The sequence below is a fragment of the Balaenoptera physalus genome (assembly GCF_965194825.1).
Source record: "Balaenoptera physalus genome assembly, chromosome: 2".
In the NCBI taxonomy this organism is placed as follows: domain Eukaryota; kingdom Metazoa; phylum Chordata; class Mammalia; order Artiodactyla; family Balaenopteridae; genus Balaenoptera; species Balaenoptera physalus.
In genome coordinates this window covers 118,670,035-118,694,562 of record NC_138883.1, presented here as the reverse complement: position 1 = coordinate 118,694,562, position 24,528 = coordinate 118,670,035, and the positions used below count along the sequence as shown (strand labels likewise).

Genomic DNA, 24,528 nt, shown 5'->3' with positions numbered 1-24,528 from the left:
CTTGTTCTTCTCTTCTTGACCTGGGAAAAACTGGAGGTAGGTCCTGTTCACAGGCTGGGACTAGAGGAGCCCCAGGAAAAGCTGGGTGACATGAGGGAGGGCTGGGGGACGCCCCAGGGTGGGGGAGTGAGAGCCACATCTGCCTCCTGCCCTTAGCCCCTGGGAGATCCGGGAAAGTCAGGTGGACCAGCCACCAGTCCTCCCACCACCCAGGAGACCAGCACAGGCCTGGGAGCCCAGGCAAGGCCCTTCCTCTCTGCACGTGGAGGAGGGCTCAATGGCAAGAGTGCAGTCCTGTTAACCCTCTGTGCTCTGCACTGTACACTCCCTCACCCCAGCCGCTACCCCCTCTTACCCTGGGCCAGTGAGTGGGCAGTGAGCTAGATTGGGGAAAGGGCATCCTCTAGGGTGTCCTGTGTTCATGCTCAGCTCCCCAGGCCCCCCAAGTTGGGGTGGTTTCCAGCAGCCCTCACCCCAGCCACTGATGGGGTCTTGGCCTGAATGGCACTCAGGAGCATCTTTGGGGACTTAGGGGAAGGGGAGCTCACCCCCTGAACAGCCACCAAGGCTGCTCAGCCTTCCATGCAGACCTTAAAGGGCTGCTGTACAGGGAAGGAAACGTGAGGAGGGACCTAATTTCCCTGAAGCCTGACTGTTGGGAGGCAGTGTAGAGCAGTGGCCCAGAGGGCAGGAGGCATAGCTAAAATTCTGGCCTTGCTATTTGGCCCTGAAGCTTGGGACCCATTGATTAGCCTGTTTCTCAGTAAAACGAGGATGAAGATAAATGCCCCATGGGAATGTTAAGGATTAAATGAGTCACCGTACATGAGCCTGGCACACAGAATTCAATAAATGTTATTTTCAGATGGGGAATGGGCTGGACGAAAAAGCCTCAGTGAGTAAAATGAGGGGAAGGAAGGAGGAGAATGAATGGCCCAGCTGGGTGGGTGAATGGAGAAGAATGGGTGGGAGGGAGAGTGGGAATGAGGAGGACAGGGTTTGTGAAAGACTAATTGAATAGAAGGATGATGGGACGAAAGGTTGGCCCCTCAGACCCCAGTTGTTTGTTTGTGATGTCTGCATTGGCTGGCTGGGAACAGGGGCCTGGTATTATGATACATGTGGATGTGGAGAGGACTGGGCCCCCATGGGGGCACTGGGTACGGGAAAGGCCTGGGAGGCTGAGGCCGGTGGAGGAGGCCCTGGGGAAGGGCCCTTCCCGGGCAAGACATTTAGATGTGTCTAAGCCACCTGCCAAGGAGGGAGGCAGCCCAGCCAGAGGAGGTGGGGCTCCCTAGGACTTTCTTTGAATGACAGAGGCCTATGGGAAATATGCTAATCTGCTTTTTTAATAATATGTTTTTTCTCCTAGGAGCGAGAGTTGTTTCTGTCTCTCACCTTTAAAACTTTGAAAGTGCCCAAGTAATGTTTGTGAGGTATCTATGGTTCTCGACTACCAGTTAGAACTAGGTCTGTAAAAAAAAAAAAAAGCAAGAAGAACATGCCTAAGGCAGGGGGGCAGGCCCCCTCCACCCGCTGCTGCCCACCCACCCCCCAGCATCTGGGCGCTCACTCTGCCCTGTCCTCCTACCTCCACTAAGTCCCCCAAGCCCAGCCAGCATTGGGCCCTTCTCCCAAGGGACCAACCGTGGGAGAAGAGCAGGGGAAGGAAGCGGGAGGCGGGGAGGCCAGCAGAGCCTGGGGACCCCTCAGCCTGCCCTCCGTGCCCATCTCTGCCTGAGCCCCAGAGCCAGCTCCTGTCCCAGAGCCTCCGCTACCCACCCCCCCACCCCGATTCCAGGGACGTGCAGACAGGCCAGAGCTGCTTAGGGTTCTCAGGCTGTGAGGAAGGAACCTCCCGCTCCCTAACCCCAGGCCCCAATCAGCCCATTTTGTGAGGGTTCAGTGAGTGCTCACCCCCCCGCCTCCCCACGGGCCCACATTCCTGCCTCTTTTGCTCTTGGTCCTGCAAACCACTGAGGGGAAAGGGGTCTGTCCAATCCCATTAGGCAGAAGGCCCCGGAGGGTGGAGTGCTGATGTGAACCTTCCTGCTGACGCTGCCAAGGAGGCCCATGCCCGCCCCCCACACACAGCCTGGGGCCGGGACTTGGTCTCCTCCAGCTCCAGGAAGATCAGGAGGGGTTTTCGTCCAGTGACTACCCCGGGGTGCAGCCTAGGAGCAGCTCAGAGGACCAGACCCCTTCCCCTGGGATGCTCAAGAGAGAAGGCCCAGCGTGACAGCCTGAGCAGCACTGCCCAGCTCCTGGGCCTGCGTCCTTCCCTGCCTCCACCCTCCTAGCTCCTCGTCCTCTCTCCTCCACCTGTCCCTCCCCACGTTACCTATCGCACAGGTTTTATGTTCCTTGTTCTTATTTTACAAAGGCGCCCTAACAGAAGCTTTGCCCTTGAAACCAAACCCTCGGATGGCTCTTCCACCTGTAAATCTTGGCTGGCTTCTCCACAGGCTGGTGTCAAGTGGGGGCACCAGGGTCAGCCTGTAGCACCTTGTTCCTCTCCGGCCCCTGGGATGGCCTGCTTGTGGACCCTCCTGGTTGGTCTCCTGGACACCCCCCACCCCACACACACACACCAGTGAGCAGGATGAGAGGATGAGATTTGGACTCTTCACCTTTTTTTAAAGAATGGGTTACCATTTATTGATATGGTCCATCATGTGCCAAGGGCTTTACAAATGGTCACCTTTTGAAACAGGTATTATTATTGCGCAGGGGTGGGGGCTCTTAATTTCACAGGAGGGAAAACAGGTTCAAAGAGGGAAAGGGACCTGCTCAAAGTCACACAGCAGTGCCTGGGCTGGAACACAGTTGCCCTGCCTTCTTTTTGTTACACCTTCCATTTCCAAGGTGTGGCGGGGGATATAGGCACAGGTGCCAGAGACAGCTGTGGTTGAGCCTCAGCCCCTCCTACAGTCTCAGGTAGTGACCCAGAGGCCCTGCCTTCCTGAGGTGCCGCCCATCCAGATGGCTGCCACAGCCTCCTCAAAGCCCAGATCTATTTCATCTGGCCACAGGCTGAACCTGGTGCTCCGTCAGTGCGGGGACCCCGCCACAGCCCAGGGCCCTGAGAGGGCAGAGCTTGAATATCTTATCTTATAGGAGCTGGCACTCCTGTGAAGCTGTGGGTGAGGAGGCAGAGGACACCCCTCCAAGGGCAGGGTTAGGGGCCTGTGAAACCCAAGATTCCTGGAGGGCAGTAAGAAGTGGGAGAATAGGCAGGTCATCTGGAATTTTTATTTTTCACTGAGCTGAGAGAGGAAATCCAGCTATGGAATCCAGAGAGAGTTCTACAGGAACAGAACAGAAATTGGCTGGGCCCTGGGCCCAGAGAAGGCCCGGAGCCACCTGGGCTGCTGTTCAGTGCCAGCTTCATCCTTGGCACTCGGCCCCTCACACAGCATCACTCAGCTTCCAAGAGCCAGAGCCCACAGTGGCAGCCGCTTGAGACTATGGCTGCAGCTGCTGCCCTACCCAACGAGGGGTGTGGGGTTGACTCTCAGGGGCCAGGGAGGCCAAGCTAGAAAGTCTTAGAAATCACCCAGTCCATTCCCATTTTATAGATGATGAAATAAGGCCCAGAAAGGACACTGGGTTTTAAGGAGAATAAATGTGGAGACTTGAACTCAGGCCTCCTGACTGCTGAGGGTGTCTGCCTCAAGCCCCTCTCTAATCGCATCTGAATGTCGGTGTCTAGAGGAGCTAGGCACCCAGGGGAGCTGGCCTGTGTTTGTGTTTGCGTGTGCCAGGATGCATCTGCGGCATATCCCTCTGCACATGCCAGGGTCTCTGTGTCCCTCTGTGTGTCCCTCTATGTGTGCTTCTATGTTCAGGAACTTGGGGCCATGGCCAGAGAGGGTCGGGCCTATTCTTACTATCTTGGGAGGCCTTCCCAGGCTGAGTAAGGAGGGTGGGTCCTGAGGGGTAGGGTGAGGAATGGGGACTTTGCTCCCAGTGGAGAGGGAGAAAGCAGAAGGCAGATTGGAGCCATGGATGAGAAGGGTCCTGGGGCTGGCCTGGGGCAGGGAAACAAAGCCAAGATGGGATATGGGTCCCTGGAATTTGAGGCATGCTGTTAGCACTTATGTGGGGCCAGCCCTCTGGTCACCCCAGTGGGCAACCCCAGAGGAAGTAGTCACATGATGTGGCACTTCTCAGCTGATTGCTTGAGGTCCCCCAATGTGGTTTGGGCCTTGTCCTTAAGTGAGCCAAGGTCCAAGCCAGGGAGACTGGCCAGCTGCCCAAGGACCGAGGCCCTTTCCTCCTCCTCCTCTGTGTCCTCCTCAATCATCTTGGCCAGCTCCCGGGGCAGCTCCACGTCTCCACCTGCCATCTGGATCTGGCTCTCATCTGTCTCGTTCTGAAGGGAAGAGGAGAAGGGGTGGGGTGGGGTTGGAGGTCTGTGAGAACCCAGAGTTGAGTGGCAGGGAGGAGGCCTGGACTGGGTTCCAGGCCCCAAGATTCTGGAGCTTCATGTTCCAGTGAGCTCAGTCCCCCTCCCCCATCCCAGGATCAAGCTTTTGATGCTTGGATATGGAGACCTTGCACTTTTACACCACCTTACTTCACTCTGAGATGCTGAAGGTAAGACACTAGCATAGTGAGTAATGACAACATGAAAATCCTTCAGAGTCAGACTGAGTCAGCTAAGTCGTGTGTTGACTATCATTAACTACACTGAAGGATGTTACCAATCACAGTGATGGGTTCCATTCACCAAACACCTATCCTGTGGCTGACACTGAGCTGAGTGCTTTTAATTCTCACAACAACCCTGTGAGGTAGGTATTGTTTGCTCCATTTTACAAAAAAGGAAATTGAGGCTCAGATAACTTAAGTAACTTGCCCAAGGTCACACCACTAGGAAGTGAGGGAGCTAGATTTAAACCTATGTCCCTGATTCCAACATCTGTGCTCTCCTTGCACAGCACCTGCCTACTGATTGTCATTGCACTTCGCTGTCCCTTTGGGGGCCCTGGGGCTTTCCACTTTATGTCTTACTCAGTTACAGCCAAGTCTTCTCTCTCCTACTGGACTCAGTGTTCCCCGATGGCAGAGTTGTGTCTCTTATATGCTTAGTGCGAGCATTGGAGGAATGACTCCATTCCTAGCTGAGTTTAACTCTCCCTTAGAGAGATGTTCAAAAGACTAGTGTGCTGTGGGGAGTCAGAGGCAGCCAGGGGCTCAGTAAACATTTGTTGAGTGAGTGAATGTGACATTCACATATCTGATCTTCCAATTCAAGTGCAAGATCAAGGTCAGGTGTACCGTAGCCTGTGCTTCTGTTTCTCTTCAGAGTCTAGCACAATTCTGGGCACTGGGAGTGGCTTGTGCCTCAGTTCCCTCCTTAGGCAACAGGAGTAGAACACTTACATGGTCATCTGATGCTGCAGTACCTAGGGGAGACATCCTCCTGGCCGCTTGGCCAACCAAAGGGGTTCCTTTGCTCTCTGCAGACAGACTTCATACTCCGGAAGGCAGCCAGGGGTCTGGGAGCAAGTGCAGGCTCAGCATGCAGAGGCTTGATCTCTGATCCTAGTTACATCGCTCGCTGGCTGTATGGCCTTAGCCAAGTCCCTTAATCTCTCTGAGCCTCAGTTTCCTTATTTGTAGATGTGGGTAGTAGCTAACTGGCAGAGTTACTGAGGGGTTAGGTAAGGGTGTGAAGGTCAAGTGCCTGGCCCACAGAAGGTGCTGCCTTCTTTCCACCCACCTCCCTCCCTGGGTTTTCAGAAGCCCCAAGAGATTTTACCTGTGGTAAAATCTACTGCCTTCCAACTCTCCATCTGCCTAGGCCTGACTCTGGGTTGGGTGAGTGGGCGTTAGAGGAGAGAAGGGGCCTGGACTGGCTCCAGAAACACAAACCTATCAGTCTCCCGAGGACTGGACTACCCCTCAGGGCCAAGCCCTGGCCCTTGGTGGGCTCCAGTTAACGGTGAATGAATGAACGAGTGAGAGAACCCATGATTTAATCAGACACTCCCTGAGAGCTGCGGCGCCGGGAGCGGGGCAAAGGAGTCCGGAGCCCAGAGCTCAGGGGTCCCGGTGGTGCCTTACAGCCCGGGCTCCTAAGCTTACCTTGGGCAGCCGGTATTTGTCTCGGAAGTGGCTCCGCAGCGTGGCCCGCTCTGCCTTCCTCTGCGTGAACTGCGCGTCCCGCTCCATCCTGTGGGGGCACCGGGGGCGGAATCACTGCCCGGGCTGAGAAAATGGGCGGGGTCTGCGAGGAAGGGGCGGGAAGGGTCTCTGGGTCCTGGGCGCAGTTTGCATCCCTCCTGCCCGCGGGCCTGCATGTTGGGTGCTCGGAGCTCTGACCAGCCGGGATTAATCTTTACTGCCTCTGCCAGCTATCACAGAGCGCTTTATCGCCTCCGTACCCGTCGCTGGACGGGAGCTAGCGGGGCGGGGGTGTCTGGCTGTCTGTCTCTGCGGACCCTAACATATGTCCCTCGCAGTCTCCGACTTGGTCTTTTCCTTTCCTGACAGGTTGTGTCGTGTGGGGCAAAGTATTCGGGACAGACATGGGTTCGCGTCCTGGATCCACTACCACTTTATGTCTTTAAGTCACTTACCTTCCTCTTTTGTAAAATGGGGATAAGACTTTGCAACTCACAAAACTGTTATCACGATTAAGTGAAATAATAGCTAACATTTAATGATTTGCCATGTTCCAGGCGCTCCGCTAAGCAGTTTATGTGCATTAAGTAATTTAACCCTCATAAGTATATAAGGCATGTCTTATTACCATTGCCATTTTACAGAAGAAGAGACCGAGGCACAGAAAGGTTAAGTAACTTGCCTAGGGTCACCCAGATAAAAAGAAGCGAAGCCAGGATCTGACCCAAACAGCCTAGCTGTGGAGTTCAGCCCCTAACGCCACTCCAGCTCCCTCTCTGTCCCAGCGTCGTCCTCACACAAGTAGCCTCAATTATCTATGAGTGACCCCATCTCAGGATCTGTCTCCATGACTGATTCCGCCTCAGCTGCACCGCTTTTCTCAGAGCCTCAGGCTCAGAAGAGCTCCAGTTGGAAGACACAGACGTCTGGGACCAGATCGGATTAAGGGATTACTTGTTTCGTCAGAAATGCACGTGCCCTCACCTTGTCCCAGGCCCCTATCTCCCCTTCCCCCACTCCCTCTGGGCCCGAATGTGGAGCGGGGTTCTGGGTTTGAGATGGGATGGCTCTGGGGGCAGCCTAGAGGGCACATCGCTGCCTCTCACCTCGTCTAGAAAAGTAGGGGAGGGGATCGGGGTCTGAGACTGCCCTAAGGGTGGGCCGGGCGGCCCTTGGAGGGTGGGGAGGGCTGTTGGAGCCAGGAAGGGATCCCACTCACTTCTCTTCCACCAGTTGCTTCTGGTACTCCTCATACTCCTCTCGGCTCATGCCCTGCGCTTCGGCGGCCGACTTGTCCCCGTCCCCCTTGTCCTCGCCGCCCCCCAGGCTCCCAGTGAGGTTCTTCAGCTGGCCGCCCACCATGGTCTTCACCATGAACGCCATGGTCTTCGCTGGCCCGGGCACCGGGCGCCGGGTACCACGCGGCCGGCACCCAGGCACGTCCGCGCCTACTTCAGCACTAGGTCTTACGGACAGCTCCTGCCTGCGGCAGGAGCCCCGCGCTCTGCACCGCCCACCGCCCGCCCCTGTCCGGGCCCGCCTCCACGTCCCCAAACCCCTCCTCACAGCGGGCGGGGGGCATGCACGGGGCTGAGGAGGCTGGACCACGTGCCCGCTCCTCACTCCCGCCTCCCCCACGTGCCTCCTTCAATGCCAAGCTCATCTGGGCACTGCTGCCAACGGATTGGGGCCGGCCGCGAGGGGTTCGGGGAGGGGGGTCGCTCCCCAGGGGAACGAGCTGTGCTGTTATGCGCCCAGTACACTGCTCCCTATTCCCCCCCCCCACTTCCTCCTCCCCCGGGTAGCCAGGATTTCAGCTGGGAATGCGAGTAGCCCTGGGCCCTCCCCAACCTTCTTTCCAACCCGCTGCCCCAGCAGCTGCCCAGAGAGCTTGACACTGGGAAAGGGAGGGAGATCAGAGAGCAGGGAATCCCAATTATGGCTCCATGGGTTGCCTCTCAGAGTTCTGGGTCACGCGCCTGCCCTGCTGACCCCTGGAGCTACAGGGAGCAGCGAGAGAGAGTTGTTCATGGTGATGCTGCCTGGGCTGGACCAGGAAGGGCACCTGGAGGCACCACTCCTTGTTCTGGCTGAATCTGGGGACAGAATTATACACAGCTGTGACTCCATCTCCCACCATAGCCCAGGGTTCAAGGCCTGTGGGGTATCTGGTCTTTTGTCAGTCAAGCCAGTCCTTGGCCTCCTTGCCTGCTTGGAGCCCACTCTCAGCTACCATCTAGAAGAGGTTGTCTTCAGATTAAGGTGAAGCTGGACGGTAAATGAGCATATCAAAGCGTGAGGAGAGGGAAATCACCTTTAATAAGGTTGGAGCTCCCCAAAAGCTAAGGTGTGGTAAGAGCTGGGTACCCAGAGGCAGAGGACACTGGCCAAGCTCTCCACCTCCCAGACATAGAGTGACTTCCTAGTGATGAGAAGTGGACATTTCTTCAGGGCGTTGAGGTAGGTCGCCCATGTATGCTGGGGGAGAGGGGCTGCCTCCTCAGAGCTCCCAGGGTCCTAGGGACTTGTGGTGCAGGACTCAAAGGAAGGCTGCCTGTGGACAAATCGTCCTGAAGGTTCTTGTCCAGCTCCTGCCTGTTGCCAGGGAGAGAAGAAGTCTACTTGGTCTTCTCCCTTCTGGGCTCTTGAGAGCAGGCTCCTTATATTTACTACACCCACCTCCCTACACTCACTGTACCATAGCACCCCCTGCTCTGGGGCCTTCTATGGCTCCCTTGGCCTGCTTCATCAGTACCACACTTTCCTCCTGGCATTCAAGGTCTGTCCAGGTGGTTCCAGCTGTATGGCCACCATTGCACTCATATATAACACATAAGCCTGTCGTCATTTCCACCTCATACCTTTGCTGTTCTCCACATCTGCAGGCCATCCCCTCTCCCACTGTGCTTTTAAAACTCAGCACACTTCACTCCTCCTCCAGGACCATCCCAGTGCACACTGATTCTTCTTGTCTTGAAATACCACCAACAAGGACTGTCTCGTTTCTAAGCTCCTTAGCACACCTTACATCTCTAAGTGTTTCATTCATTTACAAACACTCATTAAGCAGAAACAGTGACCTCCCCCCAACCTTTTAAATTCTCTTTGCCCAGTTTCACAAACTGGTCCCACCCTTTGTTCTACAGTATTGAACTTGCCACTTTTTCTCCAAAATATATATTTTTTCATGCTTCCATGCCTTTTCTCATGCTGTTTCCTCTATATCAATGCCTTTACTTATCTTGTCAGGCTGGAAAACTCCTGGTGGCCTTGATGACCCATATCAAATGTCCCTTCCAGGTGATTCCCTGATCTCCCCAAGCTGGCTCAAGTACTTTTTCCTGCGCTCTTAACGCCCCTGAGCTTCCTGCCATCATGGCATTGACCACAAAGGATGTGACTGTCAGTTACTTGTCAGTTTCTCACATTAGAGAGTGAGTTCTGTGAGGGTAGGACCTAGATGGGACCAGCAAATGAGCAGATAGTCAGTAGTCTCTATTGAAAAAATGGGTCCTAACTTGGGCGCTGCTCCTTGCCAGCTGGTGGACCATGCAGGTCCCCCGCTGGGCCTCAGTATCCCCTCTCTCAAATTGAATGGCTATGGCCCAGACCCAAGAGATGCTAGGTAGGTGTGGGGAGTCCTGCCATGGGAAGGCCCACTTGAAGTGTACATAGCAGAAGAAGCCTGCAGTCTGGATGAGGAGGAAGAACAGGAAGATGCCAGGCTGCAGGCATGAGGAAACCCCTGGGGGCCGACCAGGTGGGCAGGAGTCCTTGGCTGCCACTTTCTGAAAGGAGATGTTCTAAGATCCTGGATCAGCTTCTTACCCAGAAGGAGGGAGGGGATCTAGAATCTGGGCCACTGTTGGCTTTGTTTCCCTCTCCCAGTGTTGGGGTACCCTGACTCTCATCCAGGGAACTTGGAGAGAGGGCAGAGTACAAAGCTGCCTCCCCATCCCAGGTCCCATGGCTCCATCTGTGGGAACAGCTGGGAGGGCCTGGGGCCTGGGATCTCCAGGGGGCCGAAGTCTCTAGAGATAAGCAAGAGAGAGAAGTAGAGAGCAAAAGACAGCGCGATGGAGAGGGCAAGGAAAAGAGCAAGATGGGGCGGGGCACAAGGAAGAGTGGACTTCACCACGAAGCTTTGAATGATCTTGGGCACAGCCCATTCCCATTTATCTTCTGGTCATTGTGGGAGTTGGGCCAAGTGGTCTCCAGGGCTCTGCTGGTTCTGAGGTCTGTGGGACTCTCCAGAGAGCAGAGAAGGCAGAGAGAAGATGAGATCCGTGTGCCTGCATGCCTGTGTGCATGCACACACAGACACAGACACAGGTGTGCCTGACAGGAGTCCCAGGAGGGGAGGGCAAAGGCAGGAGGGGCCTGGGGCTGCAGAAGTGCTGGAAGAAGGGGGCTGAGCCCCACGGTCCCCCCTTCCTTGCCCCTCACCACTGGACCACGCAGGTCCTTCTGCAGAAGGCTCAGGATCTGGGCCAGCTCTAAGAAATGATGCTTGGTGCCCACAGGCAGATAGAAGACCTGGGCTCTTGAGGCCACGTGAGCAGCTGCATCCCTGGAGGGTGGAAACCAAGGGAAAGAGCTCATTATCCCCTCTGATTGCACCCAAACTGCCTAACCATTTCTCATAATCCCCAAAGGCAGCACCTGGGTGAGGAACAGGCACCACCCATACGGCTCCTTTTGGGGACTGGTCTTTGTACCCCAGAGCTTCTCCTCAAGACAGCTTTAGCTCAGAGAAGCATCTCCCTAAAGCTGTCTGTCTCAACCCCAGGCTCCCTGGGCTCTGCCTTCAGTCTCTGGCCCCCAGGGATTTAGATCCTCTTCCTCATCCCATCTTCCCTCCTCCAGGCATCTAGATGTAGGGAGGAGGGCTGGGGTTGGGTGCAGCCACAGCATACAACCTGAAGCCATCCTCCTCCCATGGCATCAAGGTGACCCCCCGCGCCCAGGGCTCCATGGGTAACTCCAGAGGCCTGGCCTAGAGAGGGATGCTGGGAGGCCAGAGGAGGGTAAAATGAAGTCATGGACTGCCCACCCCAAAACTGGGCCTGATTTTGCTTGGGCTCCCTCCAAGAACCCCATCAAAATGTTCCCTGCTGGGACCTCCCTGGCAGTCCAGCGGTTAAGACTCCGCGCTGCCAATGCAAGGGGTGCAGGTTCGATCCTGCATGCCGCGTGGAGCAGCCAAAAAAAAAGTTCCCTCCTTCCAGAAGCTATCACTGAAGGAAGGCTCAAATTTACTAACGCTCCCTGAGGTGAGAAAGTCTCAGGGAGTTGTGCTTAAACTAGGAGTTTCAAAATTTTAACTTGATTCAGGTCAGTTCAACAAACCTAACTCGGCCCCTAGCCCCTCGCTATGCTCCAGACTTTGTGCTGGGTGCTCAGGAAATGATGAAAGGAATAGAGGACTAATGGGGGCATCTTCAGGCAGAGAAGCCAAGTTGGTGGATGGGGACTTCTCCTCCCTCTCCCCCAGGATCCTCATCTCCCTGTGCCCTTACCTCATCTCTTGCAGGTCTTGGAGCAGAGTCTGCTGTCCACGGAGTAGGGCACTGACCTTAGCTGAGTCCTGCAGGAGTGCCAGCCTCTTCTCTATGGCCCAGGGCACAGCCCCTCTCTTCTCAGAGTTCACCTTCCCCAGGGGTTTGCAGCCTTCTTCCTTCTAGAGGCCTTACCCCATTACCTGGGCCCTCCTCATTTGGGATACGTTAGGTTTATCTGACCCTCTCCACCTGGGCTTCTGACTCCTCCCTCCTCTCAAAGCCTCTCCTTGAGGATGGTGGTTTCCCCCTTGACAGTGGCCAATTGGGAGCTTTCTCAAAGTCCCTCCCCTTTCCAGAAGTGGTTCTGCCCCCAAAGGAGGCCAGTCCTCTCCTCCCCACTTCCCCCAGGGCACAGTCAACTCCCGGTGCTTGGGCCGTTGTCTTGACGAGTGACCTGGAGAGTTGGCCACCTCTCTCAGGGGTCGGTAGAACCTGGCAGGGGGAGTCCTGGGTCTGGCAGTAGGATCAGGGAGACCTGGCCTTGGAGTGTGGCCTCCCTCCCCTCTGCCCCACTCCAGCAGCCCAGCCTCAGCTGCTCTATCCTGAGGACATGATTCACATCTCGAGCTGCCAGAGCCCAGCAAAGCTCACAGGAGCCGCTGGCATCTTCTGCCCAGCATCTAACATCTTGACTGAGCTCAGCTGCTGGGTCTGCCATGGGACATGACTCCCCAGGGGAGAAGCCAGGATGGCAGTGGAGGGGAAACGAGGATTCTGGTGCCTCTGAGCATTAAGCAAGCGTATGTGAATCAAATCACACGTGGAGCTACATGCAAATAAACACCCGGTCTATTTCTGTCACTTGTCTGGAGACCCACATCTAAATACGTGGCAACTCGTTTCCCCAGCCCCAGCCGTGGGGCTCTGTGAGCCTTCTCTTGTGCAGAGCCGCCCTCCTGCCCATTCCCCTGCCTGGCAGGTCCACCCCATCCTGCGACCTGCAGCATTTCACCCCTGCCCTCCTTTCCCTCCAGACCTTGGGGGAGACTAGTTCCCAAGTACGGTGCTTGCTCCTCTTTCTGGACAGAGGGAGCCCACTGGTACCATCAGACCCAGTGCCTATGGGGCTCGGCTTCTCCAGGCCTGCAGGCAGACCCTTGGATGCCTGAGAGGCCACTCACCCAGGCTCCCTCCGGCCTGGCCTGGCCTGGGAACACCAGCTGCTTCTTCCATTGCCTCTCAGCCTGTGCCAAGTGCTTGGAGAGACCCTGGAGAGCCTGCAGGATCTGGCTGTGTCTGTGCAGTGTCTCCTCCAGGTCAAAGCTTCTTTCCCCTGGGGATTGGGGCAGAGCTGGGACAGTCAGCCAGCAGCTGGGGTGGGGCAACAGATCCTATCTTTCGAAGGCTTCTTGGAGGGCCAGAAAGGTGTGGCTTCTGCCTCCAAGACCCCCTGGAAAGAGGTGTCTGGGTGGTGGGGCAGGGACAGGACACATCACCTGGGCCCCAGAGCCTGCTTACATATGGCATCCTCGGGCCTCCATGTCCTCACTGGTTAAAGGACTCCTGGTTCGAAGGGAAGAGGATCCTGTGACCCTCAATCAGGGCCATGCCCCACCTGCCCGTTCCCTGGGTCCCTACCCTCTTCCTGGACTTCACAGTTCGGCTTTGGAATCATGTCCTCCTTGGTGCCCAGGGCCAGCCTTGCCCGCAGCCCTTCCAGCTGCCTTGCCAGGCGAAGCTGCTCTGTCTCCAGGAAGGGCTGTGGGGGAGGCTGGAGGAAGAAGATGAAAACTTAGGCCCCAAACCCATGGGAGATCTGGGGGCCAGGGAGTCTCCTCACAGGGCCTCCCACAAGCCCAGTCCCCCCTCCCTGACCAAACATTCACCCCAGCATGGGAAGACACCCCCGCCCCCGCTGGTTCTCCTCCCCATACAGCTGGTTCTCCTTCCGCCACCAGGCCCAGAACTTTCCAGTCCTCCCAGCCCCACTGCACTGCCAACCCTCACACCCTTCCCTCCTGCTGCAGCCCAGACCCCAGCAGCTCTCTCAGGCCTCAGACCTTTGTCCATGCCACTCCCTGTGTTCTTTCAAGCTCATCTTTGCCATGCGGTCTTCCCTGCTCTCCTGGCTGGTTAGGACCCCTCTGTGCTCCCATAGCTCCTAGTCAGGCTGGGAGGTCCTTGAGGACAGACTTGGCCTGGCTCTGGGTCACCTCTGGTCCCCAGCACTGCCTAGCACAAGGCTTGGCCTGAGCAGAGCTCCATGAGCAGGTAGAGATAAGGGTTGGAATGACAGGTCTGGTAGCTGGACATGAGCAGAGCATCCGGGGAGGGGAGGGAACCCTGGGCTGCCTCTCCCCCAGCCCTACCCCCAGGGAAGGCCCAGGGCCAGCGCTACCTCTGCACCTGGCTCACGCAGACTGAAGGTCAGGAAGGACAGGACATCATGGTCATCTGGAAAAGGGGGTAGAGAGGGAAGGTAGCTCCCACCCGGCAGCTCACTCACTCAGCCCTCTCTCCCCAGCCTCCATTACGTTCCTGGCAGGCAAGAGATCTGTGACTTTGGGCAGCTCTGACCCTTGTCTTGTTCACTGCATGGGAGAGGCGTGAGGATCAGACTAGCAGATGGGTGGGCTGTGAGGGTTGACCCACACACAGAGCCAGAGGGGGACCCCCAGTGAGTGAGAAAACTGGACGGTCCTGACCTAGAGCCGTGACCACAGGCCGAGCAGCACCCTCAGGCCCAGAGCCTGGCTGCTGCCGGCAGGAGCCACCACAGGGAGGCCGCCTCCTGCGCATGGCTCTGACCATGTCACTGTCCTCCTCAGAAACCTTCCATGGCTCCCCAGAACCCAGAGTCTAAAGACCAAAGCCCTGGCATTCCAGGACTCCCACCTCTGGTTGCTCCCTGCTTTCCAGCTGAGTTCCTCCACGGGTTCTCTGTTATATCACATCCCTTTGCTCCATTTCTCTAAATGTCCCTTGCGGCTGTCCCTCTTCCTCTTGCCACGCAGCTCCCAGCTAGGGGCCCTCACCTGCCAGGGTGCTGGTGGCTGCCTAAACCCCAAAGAAACCTCCGGGGGCCAAAAACAGGGGCCCCACATCGACACAGACCTCAGCCGGATCGCTGGGAGTGAGGTCACTGTTCAAAGACACCTAAGGGGCACAGAGGGTGTGAGCCCCTTGCAGAGGGAGCCCCCTCCTCTCCCCTGACCCCGGCAAGGGGATCGTCCCCGCCTTACTCACTGGCTCCCCTGGCCCGGAAGGCAGGCAGCAGTTTGGTGTCAGAGTGGTGCGGAGGGGCCGGCACACCCGGTCTCACGCCAGCCCTCCCAAGCATGTGCTCAGGGCCACTTAGGAGTCCGTGTAGGGAGGAGGGTCCCTGGGGTGTTGCTCGCATGTGCCAGGGACCCTGTGTGGTGTCACAGGTTGGGGTCATGGGCCTTCCTAAAGCTCCGAGCCCTGTCATCTGCACTCCCTGCCCGGTGGGCCCACAAAAGCAGGAGGGGCGACTCACACGCAGCCTCTGCCCCCAGTAGGTGATCCGTGCTCTGAAGGGGTAAGGTTGGTTCCGGAAGTCCTGGTGGCAGGAGCCCAGCACCCGGCTGGCTCCATCCCTGTGGGCACTTGGAATCCAGCCAGGCCGCACAGGACCCAAGGCCTAACCAGCAGGGGTGGTCCCAGAGGCCGTTCTGCCCAGGCCTGCAGTGCCACCCACCCCCACTGGTGCAGGACCTGTCCTTGCTGTCTAGCTCGAGCCTCCCTTGCTGTCTTCTGCTCCCGTAGCAGAAGAGAGGGGAGCGGGAAAGCAGGCCTTACCTGGCGGAATGCTGGGACTTGACCCTCCCTGGGACTCCTCCCTAGGGGGCAGAGCCTGGACCAACAGTGGGGTTTCCACCCCCAGTCCCCCGGGCCTCGTCCCACGGGCTTCCCTCTGGGTACGGCTTCTCTTGCCTCTCCCTCTGCCAAGCTTGGCCTGCAGCAGGACAGACAACACGAGACTCACCCTAGCAGCCAAGGACAGTATGACCAGCCTGCCTCCCCCCAGGGGCGGTGCCGCTTGCTCTGGGCGTTAGGAGTGTTGAGCCCGAGCCGTCCTGAGTCTTTCTGGGCTCATGGACACGCAGAAGCTCTCACACCAGAGAGCCTGTCACCACTGCCTTCAGCCAAGAGGGAGGCGGCTCCGGGCAGGGGAAGAGCCAGCCCCAGAGCTGCCGCCGTATCTGCATTCTGAGCCGCATTCTGAGCCGTGTGACCTGGGGCAAGTTACCTCACCTTTCCAAACGTGAGTTTCCCCACCTTTAAGATGAAGATAATAATTGAGATTCCCTCATAACATTGTTATGAGGGTCAACCAAGTAATGAATGTGAAGCACTTGGCGCTGTGCCTGGCGTACAGTAAGCTCAGGTCATAAACGTTAGCAATTATTCTAATTGTTACGAGCTAAGGGATGTCTGCCGAGAGACACTGATGAACTGGCCCAGCTACTGAGGAGGCAGCCTGGCTGAGGAGGGATGGGCAGCCGCGTCATCTGAGAGAAAGAGCCGGTGCAGGCAGGCAGGCAGGCAGGCAGCTGGTGCGGGAAAGGCGTGGACACTCATGGGCAAGTCTGCCCTCATAGCTCAGCTCTGTGCACAGCTGTGTGACCTGGGGCAAATCACTTCCCCTCTCTGGGCCTCAGTGTCCTCACCTGTAACTGGGCACTAATAATCCCCACTTCTCAAGAGTGTCAACGTGAGATGATGTGAGTGAAAACACTGAGCATGGGCCCCACCCCGCATCATTTCTCTGCTCCCACTGCCTGGGGCTGTTGGGTTGAAGGAGTTGAGGACTCAGTGGGCGGTTCCCAGGAACAGCAAGCAAACTCTGGTCCCAGGCCCCGGAGGAGGAGGCACCGCTGGGACCGAGTGGGAGGGAGTCCCAGGGCAGTGCCATCAGCTTAGATGAGAGACCAGAAAGGAGGGCACCGCCCTAGGAGCGGGCCTCCCCGCCAGAGGCCAGGGCAGGGGCATGGTGGGCAGAGCGGGTAACCGCCAAGCCCCTCGCAGCGCAGGAATGGGGTGCAGGGCAGGCCAGGCGGGGCCTTACCCAAGCACCTCGTAGGGGGTGTGCCCATCACTGGCCAGCACACGGATGGCAGGGCTGTTCTGTGTGGGAGGTGACAAGCAGCCTGAGCCACGGGCACAGGGAGGAGGGTGAGGGTGTGGGCGGGACGGCGGGCAGGAGACCATGACTCACCTGGGTATCCTCAGCCGAGGAGTCGAAGAGGATCCCAATGCCGTCCCCCGAGTCCAGCGCCCCCAGGACAGAGCCCACTTGGCCCCTGCCCTGGGTGTACCACACTGCCTGCTGGTCCCCAGCTGCTCAGCTCAAGGTTCCCTGCAGGACACTGGAACCCTGGGCTCACCACCAGCCCCCCTGACTCACCCCCTCTGCTGGACCTTGGGGGGGCCACTCACCATGCCCTGGGCTCCCCGGCGCCCCGGCCCCGTCACCCTCATCTGCATTTCCACCTCCCAGGCAGAGAAGAGGACAGGGGTCCTGCTCCACACGGCGCCATTCCGGTTCTGCATGGCTGGGGCCAGCCGTACCTCCTCCAGGCCTGGGATGGCATCTGTGGACCAGGGCAGCTCAGGGCCTGGGCCCCACCAGCCCCTGCTCCCCCATCATTTTCTCTCATTGGTCAAGGCTGGGCTCCAGGAGGAGGAAGGAGGTAACATCACAGCCATTAGATAACAGGCTGGCTAGTCCAACACAGGAATTCACCGAAGAAGTGGGACCCCAGCACGGCTGGATGGGCCTTTGCCAAGGGAGGGCAACGGAGGCCAAACCCACACAGAGCACTTTCCCCGCATTCTCATGTAAGCCTCACCACAGGTCTGTGTGGCCTGCTTTTATAAGACCCCCTTTTATAGATGAGGAAGCTGAGGCTCAGAAAAGTTAAGGAACTGAGTGAATTGGAACTCAGCTCCGTCTGACTCCAAAGTACAAGCTTTTTCCGCCATGAGAGAGATTTGTGTCCAACCCTTTGTGTTTCTCAGATGAGGAAACAGAGGCCCTATGAGGGAAAGGACATGCCTGAGACCACAGAACACTGGGGATCACCTGGAGAGAATAACCACGTGGAGGGTCAGGACTCTAGACCCTGAACAGACACTTGGGTGTGTCCATGCGCGGCTGGGCCTTCCTGATGGGGGCACCTAGGGGACATCTCAAGGTGGGGAAAGTATGAAAGTGAAGGTGGGAAACGGTCTGCAGGACTGAGGAAAGGGTGAGGGATGGAGCGAGTGTGAGAATTACCACTGGTGCGGGTGGGGTGGGGGAGGAGGGAAGAAAGGGGTGAGAAACTGAGGCAGCCTTGGCAGGAAAAGGAGAAGGGCGATCAGAGGCCCCGCCCCTGCTGGCTCCCCTCCTCTGCGGCCTGCCAGCCTGGAACCTGGCCCAGGGCCCAGTCCCTGCCGGCCGTTCTAGAGACTGATAATCCAGCCTGTTTGCTTGGCAAAGGCCAGAGCTGGGGGCAGGGAGGCTCAGAGGCTGCAAGGCCAGGAGTGCTGGAGCCCTTGGGAGCCACCACTGCCTCTGGAGTGGCAGGCAGGAGGCAGAGATTGCCCACACCTGCCACCCTTCTGTGCTCTGCCTCATGTGGATTGTTCATGGGACCTCCCCCTAGACTGTGGGCTCCTTGAACCAGACTCAGCCCTGTGTCTCTGGGCTGGGCACACAGGGCATGGGGTGAGTCTGATAAAAGGAGGAATGAATGAATGGACAATGAGCATATCACTGGGTGACCTTGAGGAATATACCTCTGCTCCCCTATATGGCCTGGAACACCCCAGACTTGGCATGGCCCAGAGCAGCGAGTGTGGTACGGGCCTGGCCATCCTGGCCCTCAGGCATCCTGGCCCTGAGGCAGGGCCTGGCTCGGGGCTATGAGGGACAGCCCCCTCCTTTGCTTACCTCCTGTGTCTCTGTGAGGGAGGACTGGGCCTAAAACCCTGCTGAGAGGGCCCGTCTTCTTAAAGGGATATTTGTTCTGGTCTCAGTTAGGAATCATGCTGTTTTTCAGAAATTTCATCTCACAGACACGGAAATACACAATGGATCTGCTTTCTCTCTTTGGTTTGTCTGCTAGGAGGCTCTGAACCAGATCCATGGCCCAACTCTGAAGGGTGGGCAGACTTCACAGCATATGTTTTGGCAACAAGCCACATTCTTGGACTCATTTCAGACCTCAACCCTAAGTCTTATTCTTCTTGCTCACTCCTAATTTAAACTTCTCTCTATTGCATAGGTCCTTATAAGTCCTCCAGAATCTTTTTAGAACAAGACCAAGCAGAAGACAGATTCTTCGTAGGTCTGGATTTGGAAGGCCCTGGATACAAAGTATGGGCTAAGATGCTCTCATGCTTGCTTCCACCCAACAAACATACAGGGCAGGGCTGGGGCCCTCTCTGGCAAAACAGCTGGCCATGGGGATGCCTCCCTCCAGGCAGCCCCCTAGTTCTCTCGGACAGCCACAGACCCAACAGCGTGGAGCCGAAGTGTAGGTTGGTGCTGGTCCAAGTTGCCTGGTGTCTGTGTGTCTGGGACTCAGCATATGAACGTGTGTGTGTGTGTGTGTGTGTGTGTGTGTGTGTTCACAGGTCCAAGAGGCAGGGTGAGGGGTCCTCCAAGGAGGGGTAAAAAGAGGAGAAGAGAGAAGTCCCAGGGCAAAGAAGAGGAGAAGCAGAGAGGAGAAACTGAGGCTGCTGGGTGGGGCTGGGGTTGTCGTGGAGCAGGAGACAGGTCTGGGAGGGGTCCTGGGCCCCTGGCACTGGCTGCCCAGGCCTGGCCCCATCTTGGGCAGTGGCTGGTACTGGCAGGCCTGCTCCCCACCAAGTCACAGCCACTCAGAGCTGGTCAGCCCCTCCAGTGTTCCACCCTGGGCATGGCTGGTCCCCTTACCTCCGTGATGGCTCCAGAAGGGTATTCCAGCCCCAGGCAATGCCAGCCTTGGTCCTTTGAAGCTGAGCTTGTACTCAAACCTTCGCTGAGGAGGGTGGCCCCACTCAGGGCTGTGAGGGTCCAGGAGTAAGAGGAGGAGGAGAAGGCTGAGCAAGGGATCCAGGCCACCGACCACCAGCATTGTGAAAGGATCTGGTATCCGGGCCCAAGGGTGGATTTGCAGCTGGGAGGCTAGGGAGGGCCTCCTGGGATGGGGCCAGGTGGGGAGGAGCTGGGATGGGCCAGGAGCTGGGTTTTGGCACTGTCCTCTCCCCACCTGCCCAGCACAGACATCTTGTTCCTTCCAGGCCTGACCTCAGGCCCCGCCCGTCACTTCACCTCCAGCCTGACGGGCAGCCCGACCTCTTGTCAACCTGAGCTCTGCCCCTGCTCCTTGGCTCAGGCCATCCTTCTACCTCCCTTCCGCCCCAGCGGCTGCAGGGCCTCAGGGGTCACTGGGACGGGCCACCCTCCGCAGCTCTGACTTTCCTCCCTGCCTGGGATGGGCCCCTACATCCTGCCTCCTTCCCACAGATGGATGTCCCCACTGTCTGGTCATTACCTACCCACCCCATCCTTCCCTATCCTGCTCTCCCTGCTGCGATACTCGGCTCTCTGCCATATTCCCAAACGCTCATGCCTCCAAGCAACCTGGTTTCCTCAACAAATAAAGTATATGAAAATAGAAAGGGAGTCTTAAGAGACAGAGTAAATAAATGCAATGCATAGACCTTGTTTGGAGCCTAATTTTAACCAACTAAATGGGGGAAAAAATGAGACAACTGGGGAAATTTGAACAATGGATATTTGATTAAATTAAGGAATTCTTGTTAGAATTTTTAGGAGTAATAATGGTATTGTGGTAGTGTTGCTTTTTTTTTTTTTTTTATGTCTTCCGGAGAAACATACTAAAGCTTTACGGATGAATTGATGTAACATCTAGGATTTGCTTCCAAATATCCCAGAGCTTGAGGGGAACAGGGTGTGGATGGCACAGGATTGACCCTGAGCTGATAAGTGATAAAGATGGGTAGTGGGGCTTCCTTATATTCTTCTCTCTACTTTTATCTGTTTGATAATTTCCATAATCAAAAAAGTTTTTAAAAAGTAAGAAATCCTATATTTCAAATATTTTCATCCAAATACATTTTGGTTTTCCAGAGTAGCTCGCTTGCCAAGATTTCTGGGTAGCTGAAGTTTTACTGTACTTTGTAAACCCCCAGTAGGATTAAGATTCTGAAGCTCCACAAGGTAATTAAAACCAAGGCTGTAAATGGAAAATTTTAGGACATGCTAAAAGAAGAACTTCATTTCTCTACACTAAGCCCTCAGCTACCTCCACCTGCTCTCCCCCTTCACCTTCACAGCCAAGCTGTGGAAAGGTGGGCTCCCCTCCAGCCCTGCTTCCTCGCCTCCCCCTAAGTCCTTCCAGCTCCTGCCCTCCCCACCTCCGCCTCCCAGGAAAACTGCTCCAGCAAGGCCTGACGATGCCCGTTCTCTGTGCCTAGTGGACAATTCTCAACAAGGTCTCTGCAACGTGAAATGCTGTGGACACCCCCTCTCTTCCCCCTGCTCTGAGAACCCCTGCCCCAGGGCTCACCTGCCTCTCTGCTGCCCTGGGCCATCCCAGGACCTGCTTCTTGGTCACTGTTCTCCCTCCCTGGCCCCTTACGGGTCACGTCTCTCCTCAGGCTCCACGTGCTACCTGGCCAAGCTCATCCACGTCCATGGCTTCAACCACCATTGCTGTGCCCATGATCCCAAATCTCTACTTTCAGCCTGGCTTCTCCTGGAGCCACAGCCCCGAATGAATGTCTAACCCTGGAGTAGACCTCTCTGCCTGGATGTCTCAAAGGCCCCCAGACAACATGTCCAAACCAGACAACATGTCCAAACCAAACTCCTCTTCTCCAACCCCCAGCACATCCTCCTCCAGGGCTGGGGGGAAATGGGTGGCACCACCCACCTTATCAAGCTGGAGACTGGAATCCCCCCAGATCCCTTCCTCTGTCTCATCCTCGCATCAGCCATCAGCAAGCTCTTCAATTTGCTCCTGCCACTCTCATACTGTTACCTGATGCTTTAATCTCTCCAAGCCTTACTTTTCTTATCTGTAAAATGGAGATAATAATAGCGTATATCTCCAAGAGTTGTTTGGAGAGTTACGTGAGGTAATACGTCCATTAGAACAAGGCATGACAGAACTCAGCTCAGTAAAACACCAACTGTGTTCATCTTCCTCTCCACCTCCTACCAGCTTCCCCAGTCCAGGCCACCATCAGTCACCTCCTGTCTGGCCTCTCAGCTTTCCCACCATCTCCCTGTCTCCACTCCGGACACCACCACCCTGTTGCCAAAATCTTGGCTCTCTGTGCACTACTGCTGAACAGAAATACGGAGACAGAGTTATGGAGGAGAAAGAAAGAGTGGCTCAGAGTTCTTGAGGCGCTAGACTACTGTGTTCCCTCTTTGCCTGGCAAAGAAATAAAGCCACTCTTTCTTTCTCCTCCATAACTCTGTCTCCGTATTTCCGTTCGGCAGCGGTGCACAGAGAGCCAAGATCTTGGCAACAACCTCCTCTAGCCAGACTGCAGCCAGAATGATCTTTCTAAAATGCAGATCTATGTCACTCTGCCCTAAATCCTTCAATTGCTCTTGGTCATCTTTGCATAAAGTTAAACTCCTTCAGGGGCCTGCAAAGCCAGGTGGGGTCTGGGCCCTGCTTTCTCTTCAGCCTCACTTGCTCCCAAACTACACCCCTTGGCACCTTAGCCCGGCCACATTTAAGCACCTCACCGCCTTTGCCCAGTCAGTGCCCTTCCCTTGCCAGGATCACCGCACCCTGTCCCTGACTGTTCTCTGCACGTCTGAGAAGCCGCCCCACGCCTCCGTCCTCTGCCTCACTGGCTCGGTGCTGGCAGTGGGCAACACCCACCAGATGTCTGGGCACCGAGCTGAGTCCTGAGCGGATTCCCCCAGGTCTGTAAGCTCCTTGGGTGAGAACTCTGTCTCGCTCATCTATGACATGCCAGTTGCCAGTAGTTGCCAGTAGAGCACAAGGGGAGGATGAGAGAGAAGAAAGAGGGGGAAAATAAAAAACCATAAACCAAGGGAGAGAGGGGAGAAGTAATGAAGGAATGTGGGCAGGAGGGGGGCTCACATGCCGCCAGGTAGAAGGAACATCCCGTTACCTGCGCCTGCATTCCCACAGCGCCCCATCAGCCGGACCTTGCCCCTTTATTCTTGCTTGTCACACTTGGTGCAATTCTCCATTATGATGCCTGCCTGGCCCCTCTTGTGACCTCATGGCCACAGGCATCTTTGCATGTTTCTGAACCTGAACTGGCTTCCGGACCAGCTAGTGAGAGCCAATTGTCAAAGTCCACCCTGATCCCTGCTTTCAATGAAGTCAGGTTGGTAGCATGAAATCTACCCTGGCAGAGGGTACACCATGGACATCGGCACACTATACATCAGAGCTCCCTTCCCCCACACCTGCCCTAGACCTGAGTGTCAGACATTTACCAGTGTGCCACTGCGTGATTCCCTCTCCTCGGCTGTCTCACCAGGACAGTCCCTCTCCCATCGCAGACCCACTGCCCCTCCCGGTCTGGATTCCAGCTGCCCGACATTGCTCTAGGGAAGGTTCCACCTTCAATCACTACCATGACCTCCCCTCTATATTTTCCGCCTCCCTCTCAGTATGTGGACACTATCCCAAGGTAAATGTCCTTCCCTTTGGCAGTCAGATTTGCTCAAGCCTCTGCTGCCTTAAATATCCTCTTACCCCCTCTCCTCTTCATTACAGCTAGGTTCCTCCAAAGATTGTCTACCTTCCCGCATTCCTCGCACCTCCTCTAGCCATTGTGATCTGGAATTCACCCCCAGCAAACTCAGGTCTTGCTAAAGTCACCAGCAACCTCCTTGTGGCTAACACCTATGGCAGGCTCAGTTCCCTTCTCCCGTGATTTCTGGGAAGCAGGGACCAGCTGGCTCCTCCCTCTTGGTATGCTGCTACCCACTCCCTTACCCTCCTGTTCATCCTTCTGACCTCAGCTTACATGCTGCCTCTTCTGGGAAGCCCTCCCTGACCTACAGTCAAGGCCCGATTCCCATGATATACGTTTCTTTCACAGCACTTATCAGTTTGTAATTGTCTATGTGATTGCCTTCCCAACTGTGAACTCCACGGGGTCTGTTTTGCTCACTGCTGAACCCCAGTCCTACACACAGCAGGTATCCAAATATTTGTTGTTGAATGAACAGTCTAGTTTTAGAAAAATGAGTCTGGCTGTGTGCAGAGAGAACGGATTCGGGGAGGTGAGGGGTGGCAGCACTGGGCTGTGGGAGGTGATGGTGCTGGACCACAGCGGGCCGAGGAGCTGCAGATGTGAGGCCTACTGCCAAGTCAGAACTGCCTGGATTTCAGGGCTTGCTGGCTAGGAAAGGCGGGCGCAGAGTGCCGACAACAAGGGGAACCCCACCCCTGCTGCCTGTCTCAGTGAATGTGGTGAGCCCCCCCACAGCCCTCAGAGGTTCTGCACTGACCACTGGCCCTGGGGAACCCGAGAGGAGAAAATCCCATGGCTGGTCCACATTCTCCATCTGTGCCCCACAAGGTGGGGTGGGGAAGACCCCCCCCCCCCGACCTTTGCGTCCTCAGGCACGGGGCTGGGCACACATAGGGCTGGGGACGGGGCGGCAGTGCTACATCTTAGGCGGACTGTGAGAACCACCAGTGTATCAGAGTCTCCCCTTCCCCATCCCGCTCCAGGTCACCATCTCCTCTGAAGCACGAGACATTTATCCTGCCTCCTACCAAGGGGAGCCCATCTCCAGCTGGTCAGGCCTGCCTTTCTCCCCCGTCCGTGGCTCCAGCCCCCCTCGTGCTGAGGGCCTGAACAACACGGC

The 24,528-nt window shown here is 56.5% G+C and overlaps 2 protein-coding genes across 2 annotated transcripts; both read right to left on the bottom strand.

Annotated features, from left to right (window-relative positions):
* Positions 1 to 2,695: 2,695 nt before the first annotated feature.
* On the bottom strand, positions 2,696 to 7,560 carry CPLX3 (complexin 3). The gene is made up of 3 exons (XM_082448356.1): positions 7,352 to 7,560; positions 6,094 to 6,181; positions 2,696 to 4,375 (listed from the first exon to the last, which is right to left on the bottom strand). The coding sequence occupies exons 1-3, from the start codon at positions 7,513 to 7,515 to the stop codon at positions 4,151 to 4,153; spliced, it is 477 nt and encodes a 158-aa protein (XP_082304482.1). The 5' UTR covers positions 7,516 to 7,560; the 3' UTR covers positions 2,696 to 4,150.
* Positions 7,561 to 7,720: 160 nt separating this feature from the next.
* LMAN1L (lectin, mannose binding 1 like) lies at positions 7,721 to 24,141 on the bottom strand. Its single transcript, XM_082442329.1, is given in 14 exon segments — positions 7,721 to 8,727; positions 9,793 to 9,920; positions 10,579 to 10,702; positions 11,652 to 11,719; positions 12,815 to 12,984; positions 13,272 to 13,404; positions 14,032 to 14,087; positions 14,669 to 14,690; positions 14,694 to 14,789; positions 15,151 to 15,294; positions 16,731 to 16,781; positions 16,873 to 16,962; positions 17,094 to 17,248; positions 19,579 to 24,141. Coding segments are annotated over 14 exon segments (1,566 nt in total). The 5' UTR covers positions 19,760 to 24,141; the 3' UTR covers positions 7,721 to 8,579.
* Between the last annotated feature and the right edge of the window lie 387 nt (positions 24,142 to 24,528).